This window comes from Micropterus dolomieu, linkage group LG19 (genome assembly GCF_021292245.1).
Source record: "Micropterus dolomieu isolate WLL.071019.BEF.003 ecotype Adirondacks linkage group LG19, ASM2129224v1, whole genome shotgun sequence".
Classification (NCBI taxonomy): Eukaryota; Metazoa; Chordata; class Actinopteri; order Centrarchiformes; family Centrarchidae; genus Micropterus; species Micropterus dolomieu.
The window spans coordinates 15235753-15249958 of NC_060168.1; the positions used below are offsets into that span (position 1 = coordinate 15235753).

Here is a 14206-nt window from a genome sequence, read left to right on the forward strand (position 1 = left end):
TTCCTTTTCTTCCTGTCTGTTCTTGACACAAACAGACAACACTTAATGGATGAACATTGCACCCAGGACTGCTGAATCCAGGGAAATGTAAGAGCTAACAAGGATAAGTTTTATACTCACTCAACATAAACCATTTATATGCATGACTAAATGTCGCTATTGCCTTTGCTAGGGACGTCAAACGGGAGAGCATGGTAGCTATTCTGGAAATATCTTCAAATTTCCTCAAAATGATGATGACAGTGGGTACAAGAGTTATTGTTGGCTAATTAAAACTACCCTGTGGAGTTTCCTTGTACACTAATAAGAAAAAGTTATGTTTTTTACCAAAATGCATTGTGTATTATCTTTATGTGTTACCTAAATGTCTTGAGCGCATCTCCTTCCTCGCAAATACCATTTTTTCAGATTTTAAATCTAGTTTGACGTTTTCTTCTTCACTGCCGTTGTTGGTGCATTGCTACGTTTGTTTTTGTGTTACTGTCACCTACTGTCAATCAAAGGAATAGCATAAAACCAAAGGCAGGATAGGAATTACTACACCGCTCCACAGTGCTACAAGTGGTGAAAAACTCCACAGGGCACATTTAATGCATTTACAAAGACATTTTTAATTCTATGAGCTGTTCATGTGTTACCTGTCTGCCCAGTCAGACGAAAGTAATACAAATATGGTTATAAAAATAAAAATGGTAATGTGAACGGTTAAGGTAATGTACATTTGACAATTGAAATACTCTATCTGCTAATGAAGATCATATAATATGAGAGAAAGATCCAGAACAGCTACTTAATGGACCTTGAGGTGACTTTTTCCCCCTTCTTCATCATGAGTTTTGAGACTCAAGCATGGGAATAACAGCTTATAGATGGCTGTTGCAGCTGGTCTGGTACCAGCTGCAGAGCTCAGTCAATTCTCACTTGATGTATTGGCGGTTAAAATCTCGTACTGAGCTCATGATATTTATCCTGGCATTGGGAGTCTCTCTCTAATTATCAATCAATCAATAATGAGAAATCTGTTAATTTCCAAAGCATTATAGAATGGTTTTATCAATTTCATTCTTCCCACAATATTGACAAAATGGAGTAGAAAATAGCCCTCTGTTATCTGTTTGACTACAGTGGAGTGCTGTTACACCTCTCTAATCCTTTTAATTTAAGAACCCGTACACCTGGTCTGCTCTCATCCAGGTAATCCAAGACTGGGTTGTCATAAGCCAGCTCTGCCTTCCTCTGGGCGGACTCTTTCTTCAGGTCGATAGAGGTGGTCTGTGTCGAGATGTGCTCCTCTTCTTCTCCCTGCTCTTCCTCGCATGTGAAGCTGCAGCAGACAGTTGCCTTGGTGATTAAGCGGTCGAGCGGTTTGAGAGAGTGCATCCACTGGGGCAAGAAGTCCCAAGTCTGGAGCTTAGCGGGCAGGTGACCGGGGCTGCGGGCCTGCATCACATTTACCATGGCGATGAAGATGGTCACACCCAGAAAAGGACCCCCGACGCCAGCCATCACCCGCCAGCCTGCCAGCGAGAGGCCCAGCACCAGCGAGGGCAGGAGCAAGAAGCAAAGGAGAAGGTACAAGACTGCAAACCAGCGGTACTTGGCAGTGCGCTCACCCAGGACACGAGCCATCCTTATCGGCAGACGCATGAAGGGAAGGGGATACCACAGCAGAATGCCAAAGACGTTGAAGAAGAGGTGACACAGAGCAATCTATATACAAAGAGAGATAAAAAGTTACAAGGCCAGATTTACTAATAATCTAACTGGATGGAAGTGTACATGCTGTTTAACGTGCTGCAGCTGAACTTCTATCTAGCCTACAAATTGAAGTTAGCAGTGCACTTCCCCAAGTGAATGTCTGTTGATGTTACAGCTTTATGCAAGATTTTATTGACTGTTTTGAAATCAGGTCTTCATCTATGTAGACGGATAATGGAATGGTATTCGATCGAAAGATGCAAAACTTATGGTCGGCATTAAAAAAGTTTAATATAAATTTCTCCCTTTTGGTTTATGTTTTTTCCAGGGCAAGTGATTTACAGAGAGCTGTAGCATACAAAAAAATAATAAGTCCTCCATCCTAAACGACAACATAGGTTGTTTATCCATGCCTCACAAAATGACACATATGAGCTTTTCCTAAATTATCACACCTACCAGTGACATTTGTTCATCCCTCACAAAATAGCACATTAGCATTAACTACATTATGTAAGTCACGTGACCTACGTCAAACGACATCAAACACGTAGTTAATGTTGTTTAGGCAACAAAAACTACCTGGTTAGGTTCAGAAAAACGTTGTGGTTTCGGTTAAAGTAAGTAAATTACGTAAGTAATATGACCAAAGTCAATAACAGAAGTCACGTGACGGAAGTCAGTAACGCTATTTCAGTTAAAACTTAAAATAACTCAACATTTACTAGTTGTCACATGGGACTCGAACTCCGTTCTCCTGAGTGAAAGTCCAGGGTTTGACCCATCCTGCCTCCTTATACAGACACGTAACCTGACTTCCTCTTTTCCTACCGTTGTACGACCTCTAGAGGTCGCTGCCGCAATAATCGTAAATAACATGCTGCACAAATGACCTATATTGTTATTATAATAATGGGGGTGGTGATGGCACAGGTGGGGGCGGTGATGGCGCATAGATAAGATGCTTGCCTTTGGTGTGGGAGACCTGGACTCGATTCCCACTGTGAGACATCCACCATTGTGTCCCTGAGCAAGACACTTAACCCCTCGTTGCTCCAGAGGCGTGCAACCTCTGACATGTATAGCAATTGTAAGTCGCTTTGGATAAAAGCGTCAGCTAAATGAATAAATGTAAATGTAATCCACCACAAAAGAGAAGGGTGGCATTGCCTTCACTTTCCTTCGTCTCATTTTCCTTCTATTTTAAATTGGCTGTCATATCTGATAACACTGGCTTACTTGTATGGCTGCTGGTAGCTTGTTCCCGGGACTGGCCAGAGCTGCCAGCAGGGCTGTGGCAGTTGTGCCGATGTTGGACCCAAGGGTGAGAGGATAGGCCCGCTCCAGACTGATCACACCAATACCTGAGAGAGACAACACCGAAAACAGAGATAAAGATACAACAGAGGCAAGTTTCAGCGATGATGAACTGTAACTTTTATAAAATACTTGATAGGTACATTTGTCAAATCAAACTACACTGATCTGTCGTGTAAAATGTGGACATCTGTGATTGGGATTCCATTTCTGAGCAGCTGATGTGATCTTAAATCACTGCATCCACAAGGATTAGAAGCAGCATACAAGCACAGCAGAAAAATGAATGTTCTTAAGAGTTGTGAATACTATTCTCCAAAAGGTTTAAAAATAAGTATTTAAACTATTCAAATTATTCGACTCAAATTACATCTCAGATAAACAGACAAAACATAAAATAATTCATACTTGGTGTTTATGATGAACAAAAGCCAAATATTTGAAAAAGCAACAGTGGAATCATAGAGGCTGAAATATGCCTTTGCCAGATAAGATGACTAATGACAAATGAGTGGCTGCTTGACAGCAACTGACAACCAAAGTAGGGCAATGCTGCTCTAGTTTTTATGTAGTTAATATTGTTGAAATTGTGTGAAATAGTTGCTCTCTATCTGTTATTTTCTCATTTGTTTTCAATTTGATGATACTATATTATACTTGTATGTACTTGCACTATGTATGTACTGTATGGATTGCTGCATTTAACATCTACTACAACTGACTGCTGTTTGCAAGCCAAATTTCTCCTTGTGGATGTTAAAGCTTTGCTCTGCTCGACTCTATGACACAGTAACAGCAAGTAAAATAAATAGAAACACTTAATTAAGCATATCTGTGGTTCGGAAATCATCCACCATGTGTATAGTCGCTTGTCTTTTAGCTTCTTTTTCAAGCTGGTTAATTACTCCTGTTTAAAATGAGAAATTATTCCCATCTCGCATTTATCACTGTGTTGCAGGCTGATGACTCAGGCATCACTGATTTTACATGCTTCATTTAGCCAGTGGTATACAGTGCCGGTTATGAAACATGTTCTTATAAACTTCACAAGACTCGATCTGTGGAAATGAGCAGGTTTATGTCCTTATTTGGCCCCATGCATCTAGCTGGCAAATGAGCTATTAGCCAACAAGAAAATCTGAGGTATTCTCACTAGAATGAGAACACACAAATCTTAATTAGCCATTAAATACATGACATAAACCTTTGCTCAGTGTTCAGTTAAAAATTTATTACTGTAGCAGTAAATGTCTGTTTAGAGGTTGTGGTGTTAGAATTTATAGCTGCAAAAACTAGTGGCCTTAGAAACAACAGCCCAGTTTATGAGCTGCTAGATTATAGTGGTAATTCTTCCAAGTTTGATTGACAGTAAAACGTTTGTGCTGTTGTTTTCAGTTGTTCTCTCTCTGACACATTTTAACTATTTAAAAACAAACTAATCTCAAAAACTGATACACACGTACAACACAAAATGAGATCATCTAAGTACACATACGCAGTTATTTCAAACCTCAATCGCCAGAAGCAGAAAAGTCCAGCCAAGTAACATGACTGATAGCCCCTTCTGCACAGTGCTGGCCCACTCGAGAATAAGATCTGAAACTCGGCACAGTTAGAGTTGAATTTAATAAGACATTAAAAAGGACCATCTCCCTGAACGCCTGCACCGAATGCAACAGAGTCATAACTGCAGTGTCAGGATGAGAAGAAACTTCACATCAGTCCAACCTTTCGACTGGACGCTTGCCATGATCGCCCCCGGACTATGAACAGCACTTTCTCCGAGATCATACGAAACAAACTAGAGAAAACCAACCAAACCAAGTAGCAAAGTAAAGTTGGACAGTGGAGAAGTGGGTGTGGTGTTATAAAGTAAAGGCAGGTTGTTAAAACAAGTAGCTCTCTCAGGGTGGGCGGGGGGCATCTGGACAGTAAACTACTTTCAGAAGCTATGAATGTGAACAATCCAATCTCACTGGTTTGCCATACGATGAATTGAATGAATCTGCTTTGTCACTTTGTTGATGTTATGCTTCATCCAATCATCTACAGAGTCATCTCCTCCATAAGATGTCACGCTGGTTATAGTCACACAAGTATTATTTTACTGTGTTAAAATATGCTGTCTGTCAGATTCCTGGTCACTGGGCTAGGTGATACACATCCAGGAGAGTAAAACAAAGCCGAGCGGCATTTCTTCTGCTTATGCTGTGTTCACACTGTATGCCAGTTGGTGAATTGGCTCACATACTAAGGCAACACTAAAGTACTTTAGGTAAATTTAATTTGAACACTAACCCAAATTGACGGTACAGAACTGCAGCAGCAACAAATTATTGCAGAAGACAAGTCACTGATGATTACTTGTCTCATTGGCAGTTAGAGGTATCTAACAAAGATCATTTCTTTCTTTCCAGCAGCTATATTTTTGATAAATTTGCCAGTTTATTTTATTTTGTGACAGGACAGTGGAGAGAGAGACAGGAAATTTGGGCAAGAAAGAGGGAGCGACAGGCAGCAAAGGGCCGTGGTAAGCTAACTGGCTTCCCTGCCATATCAGGTTTTAGTTTTAGTTTTATTTTAATCTGTTAAGAACTTCCCCATGTGCTGAAGTGACTTCACAAGAGACTTTGCTCCATATCTCTTGTCAAAAAGGCTGCTAGAAACAGTTAACCACAATAAACTCATTCTGCATGTTTCCACTGGATTTTAAACTATGTAGTTTATCCTCAGTTGTTGTGCTTTTACTTAATACTAGATGTTGGTGTTACATAACATTTGCTGAAAGTATTGTGTTGGTGAATGTCATCATGTTTGATATTAGGGCTGAACAACATATATTATATTATGTTATCGAATTTGCAATATGGCCTAATCGCAGGAGCTGCAATTTTTTGATAAAGGTAAAATGTATAACAACATACTATTCATCATAAAGGAAGCACTGTGGTGCAACAGGGACCCCGACCTAAAAATAATTTTCTCCAGACGTAAGGAAACGTGCTTGTACAGACCCCAGCAAAAATCAGATCATCATCATTTTTATTTAATTTGTTTTTTTCAGTGAAAATTTAATGCTAAAAATATATGAGGTTTTAATAACAGTAAATAACAAACAGGTCTGTTTGCAGACCTTTTCCTCCCATTCTCTAAGGTTACGTATTCCTGTTATTTTTAATGTATGTCTGTGACAAATGTCTTTTGTGCACATGGATTTTTCATGAGGTGCTGATGTCCTGTTTACTTACAGTAGTTATCACATTACCATTTTATCTTCTAAATTTGTTTAACTTTATTTTCACAGAATGTAGTGTAGCCTATAATATCCCCACTAGAGGCTCTCATAGTTTTCACAGGTGCAAAAGCATATATATCACTCACCTACAAGGGGAGTCATGGCTGAAGTAAAGACAGAGCTACTTTGGACCAGAAATGTTATCCCTGCACCCAAAAACAAGGCCATAAATCCTGCCAGCCATCCAAACGGATATGGCAGGTCTGTTAAAATAAAGAGAGGTGAGATGGAAATTATCTACATGTATATGCAAATAAACATCAATACTAGTATCTTCTACACAACCTCGTTTGTGAAATTTGCATCCAAAGCAGCTTAAAAAGGTTTTCTTGGTTAATTGCAAACTCTATTTTGCATATTTAACTGCTGCATGTTTATACGCTATGTAAAAGCTCTAGACGCTCAGAAGCATGCCCACCTGTGTTGATAACTTTATGGATGACCTTTGCTACTTGGCCTTTAAGAAGAGAGTTGAGCAGCTTGACCAGAAGCAGCAGACAGGTGCAGAGGACAGCCAGGGAGCCTGCCAGGAGAATCAGGCCCACACTGAGGTCTGACAGCTCGGTAGACACAAACAAATGCCTGCCTGCGGAGTGACAGGACCAACTATCCTCAGTATTCAATCCCAAAAACACTTAGTTTCATTTCATTTTTAACAGGACCAGCACTGAAAAGAAAATACATTCTAGAAATACAAAATGATTACAGAAACATTGTACATTTCACAAAAGTGGGCGGGTTACAGATATGACTGAGTTTGAACTCACACTTCAGTGGCGTGTGGGACATGTTCGGACTGGGGCCACAGTTTTCAGTGCTCACATTGCCAGTCGTCTATAGAAAGAAGGATGAAAGAAGCGACTGTGATGAAAGATAAATTAGCAACACAGTTTTCCCTGGCAGCAGTGACGGGCTCTATTTGGCGCCAGTGCGTGACACAATTGTCTGCATGTGCAGGAGACAGCAGTGGAAATGAGCCATTACCATAACAAGGTCAGCCTGGCACCATTCTTTCACCAGGCTCCTGTTCCTCATGTCCTCATTTCCCATGGCGATCCCCGTGATCACACACTTGTCCAGCTGAGGGTGAAAGGAGAAATCATTCAGTGAGTCAAGGTTGAGTTATTAAACCTAAGTTCAAGTCACTTCACAGCAAGTGCCTTGCTGAAGTGTCTCTGAGCAAGACACTAAGGGAAGCTATCTGACTGTTTGATAAGCTTTGTCCCACTTACTGTTGCTATGCCTGTCTAACCTTCCATTCTAATCCATTGTTGCATGGCACCTATGCACCAATTTATAACAGTAACAGCGATAGATTTACCATGTTAATTAAGCTAATGTTGTCTACATGAGATGGTTGAAAACACCATCTCCTTCTGGCTTTTTTATGTTTCTGTCTGACTTGTTTTAAAATGAGAAACTTTGATTCTTAAATATGAAATTGATGGACAAAACGTATCCTCACGAGTTGATGATCCATTGAAGTTAAAAGACATAGAATTGGAGAAACAGCATTGTTCTTGCATTGAAGTGTAAAGCTAGATAGGCAGAGCATTGTAGGTTATGCGTTATAACTGTATAGGCTTTTAGTGAGATGAGTAATCAAAGTGTTTGATAAACTTGGATAAACACAATATCTCATGTAACATAGGTGGGGCGTAAACTTTCCCAAATTCAAAGAGCAGGTTAATGTTGGCCTAAACTCTGTAGCATCCAGGATCAGCTTCCACACAGTGGGTGTGCTAGGCTTTTCATAATGTAACCTGTAACCCACAAACTAATGTAACCTTAATAATTTGCTCATTGGCCTGCAAAGTCACAAACAGTTACTACTGTAGGTAAGCTAGTTAGCCAGGCATGTTCATGATTATAGCTTACATTTAAGCAGATAAGTATAGTGTTTAATGCATTCCTTACACTTTTACTCTTGTGTTTTTGGTTTTGGAAAAAGCTCTACCCTCCACACTCACAAATGCAGAGTACTATACTAGCTCGTACTCTGGTTGAAGAAGTACTCAAATCATTTACTAAAGTAAAAGTCGATATTCCATACAGGTTAATACTCCATTACTGAAATCAAAATGTTACTTAAGTAAACAAAACAGAAGCATTATCAGCCAAATGTAAAGTATCAAAAGTTAAAGTACTCAGTATGCTGAACATTTAAAAATGTTATTATAGAATATAATATAATCATTCTGTTTTTATCAAACAAATATGTGTAAGAATATTTTTATGTTGTGGTTCATCAATGTGGAGCCAATTTGAGATACTTTGTAGCACAGTAATTCAGTAAGCACTTAAAAACATTTAGTGTTAAATAAAAGTATTGGAGAAAAAGGTACAATATTTGTCACTGAAATGTAAAGGAGAGCAGTATAAAGTAGCATTAAATGGAACTACTTGAGTGAAATACATCAAAATTGTACCATTTCACCACAGCTCTTACTACAGAAATCCAAAGATTGACAGACCTGATGTGACCAGTTATGGTTGCTAAGCTATGATTGGACAATAGCTGTGTGGGGGAGGTGTTTAGCAAACACTCAGCTACAAAGATTATGATTGGCTAATAGTTTTACCTGTATAAAGAGCTTGGTGACTGGCTCGGTGATGACCTTGAGCAGCTCAGGAGCTTCCTCCCCAGGCTGAAGCCGGAAGCTGGTAACGAGCAGGTGCGACAGCCGGGTCATGACGCCAGTCGCCACCTCCAGCGGCAGCAGGACCAGGACAGACAGCCAGTTGAAGCAGTCGTGGATTGTTGCCCCGGCAAAGGCACTGCAGTGGGTCGCAATTATTTTCTGCTAAGGTCAGCCATCAGCATGATCAACTACTCTAAATGATTACTTGTTAATCTGCTTTTCCTGGCTCAATTTTTTTGGATGCGTGTGATGTGATGAGCATTTTAGTTTTGACTCAGTGTGTGAGTATATTGTGAAAGATTAATGAATTCTGCTTATTTTACCAGACACAGATTAAGTAACATGCCATCTGTTCGGTGCCGTATTTTTCATGCCAAAGGGTTACTGGTGTGGGATCAATGTGAATTGGTGCCATTATTGTCACTGTTACAGAAATGACTCTCAAATAGAGGCAAAAGCAAAGAGGCAGTGAACAGCTGCTAAAGCTTTCGCTTCTGCTTTCTCTCCTGCACTTTCATCACTTTTATCCCTGTTTTCTCCATCTCCCCACTTATACTCTTCACTTTTCCATTTCAGTTTCTTCTTCCCTGATCTTTAGCGTCCCCTCCGCTCATCCTCTGCCTCGCCACCGTTCTTCACTCACCGTTGAAACTCGGTCCTCTGTGCTGCCTGCATCATGGCCACTATGGTGTTTGTTACTGAAGTCCCAATATTGGACCCCATGATGACTGGAACAGCCGACCTCACTTCTAGCACTGTGAGGTGAGACAACACACAATGATACATTTTACTTTAAAGTCATCTCGACAACTCTTAAAACTATATAGTTAAACAAAAAACATTGTAAATGTTTGCCATAATTGTGAATGGTAGTGCGTCACATACAAACTCATTACACATGACCTTCCCCATTTCAGAATGCTACATGAGTTTTAATGGAGATAAAAGGTAATTGTAATTTGCTGGTAAGAGGAGACAGCTTAGCATTCACACTCTGCACTGGGGTTTATTGTTCAGGATGCCTCTAATGATGATGACCTAGAGGACACATGCACGCACACACACACTCATACAGACACTCTGCCTCCGCATCTCTTTTTGTCTCTGATAATTACCAATAATCTTTCTCCTAGCGCTCTTACAGAAAGGATTTAGGAGCAGCGATGCAGCTTCTGCATACTTATATCATTCACTGTAATCGCACAGACAAAAGAGACCTCAAGCCTCGTTAGAAACACACCGCCAGTAACAATAGGCACGATAAAATATAGACTAAGATACAGTATTAGGGTGTGAAATGGTTTGATTTGATTACCTCTCTGATCTCTGTCCAACCTGCTAGATTACAATAAGCTCAGATGTTTTTCACCAGAGCACTACAATCTCAAAAGGGCAATTTCAGGTCAGTCAGTCAGTGTGTGATGATAATCACACATAAGAAAGTTTATTCATTTAGCCATTTTAATTCAATAGAAAGGATAATGCCAATGATATTTTATATTTTTCTAATTATCAAAAATCTCTAATGGAATGTTATGTATTATGTGTGTTGTTGTCCAAAAACTATTAATAACACATCAACGAGCTAAATCGCCAATGTTCCCTTCTCTAGGACATTATTTTGAGTCAATCCCACAAATACCGTCTGGCTACAGGAAATACTCACAAGAGCCCTGAATGTGTATTAATCCACAGCCAAAAATAGTGATAAAACAAATGATTACTTTTTACTAATTTTACTATGTTTGCTAAAAACTCCAGTTAGAAAGCCTTTTTAAGAATGAAAATATGTATTTGGAAAACAAGATTTTTAGTAAGAATGAACGGGCCTGAAAACCACAGACAGGGTGTGGAAGTATCAAAATATTGAGAAACAGACTAACACTGTCTTTTTCTTTTAGTGGGATATGATGACAAGATCAATATAGAATAACAACAGCCTTATTTTAAATTATGTTACAAAATAGGAACAAATTTCTTGGCTCATCACCTGGAAGTTTGTACTTGACTGCTGGAGGTGTCCTAACACACATTTATCTGCTCATATTTATGTATTCACCATAAGTGATATTTGCTAATTTGATCCTTAATGCTGAGCAGCAAATCTAGTTGAATAATTTTCTGTATGTTCCATACTTAATACAGCATGAGACTGGGCTAGAAGCCAGAAAACTGAGATTATAACCATAAACCGCAAATAAATTTGATCTATTTGTTATTGCCACACATGCACCATGGGAGTTTTCTGTATATTTACTGTATGTTACTGTTTTTCTGTTTACTTTAATATCTTTACATGCAAAATACTAGCCTGGAGATATACACAGGCATATAGAGTATACAGCACACACACACACACACACATGTCTCAGACTAAATGAGCACATTAACACACATTTTCATACGCCTACTCACGTCCAGAGGCCACCAGACTAACAACGATGGAGGTGGAGGTGGATGAGCTCTGGACCAGCACAGTCACCAAGATCCCCACCACCAGCCCTGCCACAGGGTTAGACAGCACTGCATTGTCCTGGAAAATGTCCCCTGCCACTTTACCTGGTTAAATATGCCGCCCACATACACACAGAGACACACACACACACACACACACACACACACAATACTGGTCTCAGACATGACAGGGTCGCCAAGAGCCGTGTTAAACAACATTCAAACTGCTTGTTTCCCCAAATCCAAAAAGGTCACCCGATGAAGGTTTGCAGTTAATTATACAGCGGGGCCCTAGTGGGTGACTCACTTATTTGTCAAACATCAGCTGGTGTTAGTCACGAGCAGTGGGGGTTATGGTACTTACCCCCTGCTAACTGGAAGGCAGAGCTCAGTGTGTCCAAGGAGCAAACAAAGAAGAAGAGGAGGACGAAGAGGAGAGGGATCTTGGATAGATTTATAAGGAGATGCTTGATTTTGTTTGGACTCACTGCTGTGGCCTGTGGAGAGCTATCTGTTCAAAACAACAACCAGGAAGATGGTTAGCCTCACAATGTGCCCTAAATCTAGAGTGCAAAGTTGACCTGTTTAAAAAAAAAAAAGAATAAAAACAAAAACATATCACAGATAACAGAAATATGTCTTTCTGTCTTTCTGTGATTTCTGTGTTCTGGATGAGACAGACAGCCACAGTAAGAAATCTCACATGTAGAGAGCAAAGCCATCTGATGTACTACATTATCCATATGCAGCCAAATACTGCAGTGTGACAGCAGGGCTTTGACTTTGCTGCCCAGACTGCATTATCCCACTGGCCCTGTGTGTCTTTTGAGCATGTTCTTATCTAATGAGCATGTGGTTCAGCTTCTGCTGTTGTTATTTCAAAGAGACCCGACCTGCTGCCAACCCTGGAGATGAATGTGTGATTCTCCTCTTCGTGCCACTCTTGTACCTTTCTCTTTAGGGAGTCTGTCTGCCTCCCTGAGTGAAGTTGTACTGGAGTGGTGATTGGTATGTTGGTTGTTGCCCTCAATGCTGCTGCTGATGTCAAGTGTGGAGCCGATGCCAGACTCCCTGTCCTCCTCCAGCGGGAGTTTGGCCTGTGAGGAGAGCTGAGTGCTGTGAATCCTCAACCCTTACAACAAAGAAGAAGAATTCACACTCCAGTGGTCAAGATCAGTTCTGACGCATTTCAAAGGCTTATAAAAAAGAATGCTCGGAGTTTAACAGAATAAGTTACCATCGTAGTCGAGCCCTGTGCTCCGTCTAGAGGACACTATAGTTATAGGTCGAGATGACATGCTGCTTTGAATGCTGTGTGGAGACAAGGAGGTAATTAAAACCCCAGGATGACGCTATTGTGAGAGTGAATGTTGTTTATCAGCCACTTGCAGCAGTAAAAAGAAGCCAGAGGAGACCAACATGTCTGTACAGTGCATGATCCCATCACTCACCATGCTACTGAGATCAACACACAAGCAATAAGGAGAGAACAAAGGCGGCCCACGTTCTTTTTAATTGGCAGCTGTCCTTAATTCCTTGTCAAATCACACACTTAGGCCAAATACACCTCGAAGGCATCGTTTCGCCTCTCAACAAATGAATGCCTTGTCAGAATCAATAAGGAAACATCAGTACCAATGGAACTTGTCTTGTCCTCCGTTTCCTGCAGCTGCAAATCAGCTCTTAAAGGGACTCTCCACTGTCTACAGAGCAGCAACGCCTTTTCAAAGGTTTTTCACACTCTCAGTTTAAAGAGTCTGTTTTTTCCCCCTTTTCATGTCAGCCACTTTGCCGTATTTTGGGGACCCCGGTGAAGGAGGGAGTACTAATGTGTCTCTTAAAAGCAAAGAGGATGGAAGTGAGTTCAGCAATTACAGCAGCCACAATGACAGTAATCACAGTCATTGCATCTCTCTCATTCTGTGTGGCATCCTCCTGCAGGTTCTGATGTGCAGGGAGGCCCGGCTAGCATGTGTACATCCAGCTATCTGTATGTGGGAGCATTTGAGACAAGTTCCATAGATTGCAGCTGAAGAAACTCTGAAAGTACTTATTATGTGTGTGTGTTTGGTTATCCTCTAATCTATCTGCCCCACGCTCATCTGTCTGCCGGTCTGCCACTCTCGGTTTCTGTCTGTTTCTGTACTCTTTGTGAGTTTGCCTTTAAGTATCTATGACTCAAGGGTATATTTTTATGCTGTTTGTGCTTCACCAAAATTGCACTAATAGAGTTTTACTGGAAGTAGAAAAACAAAAAGGATTACTGAAACATTATGTGACTGTTGTCCGTGAGTGATGGCTGACTTGCCAACAATTTCTAAAGGATACATGAGTTGTAGGTCCCATGGCATTAGATAAAAATTAAATTTAGAATAAATTATTCATTTCAAATGACAACAGAAAGCTTCAGTGTTGATGATAGTGGCTTTCAACACATGGGATTAGTGTGAAAATGTTACTTATCTTAAATATTTGACATTGGCATATGCAGTAAAATATCCTACCTTGACTGAGACAGGTGTTGTGTATGACCCCCTGGAAAGGAAAGTGTCAAACTGAAGAGTCAATCATCTTTAAATACGCCACCAAATCTGTAGTTGTCAGGAGGAACAACTCATCTCTTGTCGATTAACTTGCTCCATCATCAGAGACCTCACTGTTAATCAATAACACAAAAGCCTTAACTTAATGACGCATACTTTGGGAAAATACATTGTGTATTAGGTGATAAATGATGTTTGCTCAGCCAGCTACTTTTCACCTGATTTGGGGCCAGATAAACATTCCAAGATTAAGAGGA

General features: G+C 40.3%; 1 protein-coding gene across 1 annotated transcript; it reads right to left on the minus strand.

Moving 5' to 3' along the window:
- Positions 1–710: 710 nt before the first annotated feature.
- On the minus strand, positions 711–12704 carry slc34a1b (solute carrier family 34 member 1b). The gene is made up of 12 exons (XM_046031452.1): positions 12644–12704; positions 12356–12538; positions 11771–11917; positions 11368–11511; positions 9596–9707; positions 8893–9088; positions 7295–7390; positions 7078–7144; positions 6729–6896; positions 6397–6513; positions 2938–3062; positions 711–1710 (listed from the first exon to the last, which is right to left on the minus strand). Exons 1-12 carry the CDS (start codon positions 12702–12704, stop codon positions 1120–1122), a joined length of 2007 nt encoding a protein of 668 aa, XP_045887408.1. The 3' UTR covers positions 711–1119.
- Between the last annotated feature and the right edge of the window lie 1502 nt (positions 12705–14206).

Coding starts and splice junctions, on each gene's coding strand:
- slc34a1b (XM_046031452.1), bottom strand. CDS start 12,704: ATGTCATCTCGACCTATAACTATAGTGTCCTCTAGACGGAGCACAGGG. Junction 9,708..11,367: donor TAGTCTGGTGGCCTCTGGAC/GTGAGTAGGCGT, acceptor CTCACCTCACAG/TGCTAGAAGTGAGGTCGGCT. Junction 3,063..6,396: donor AGCCATGACTCCCCTTGTAG/GTGAGTGATATA, acceptor TGTCTCTCTCAG/GTATTGGTGTGATCAGTCTG.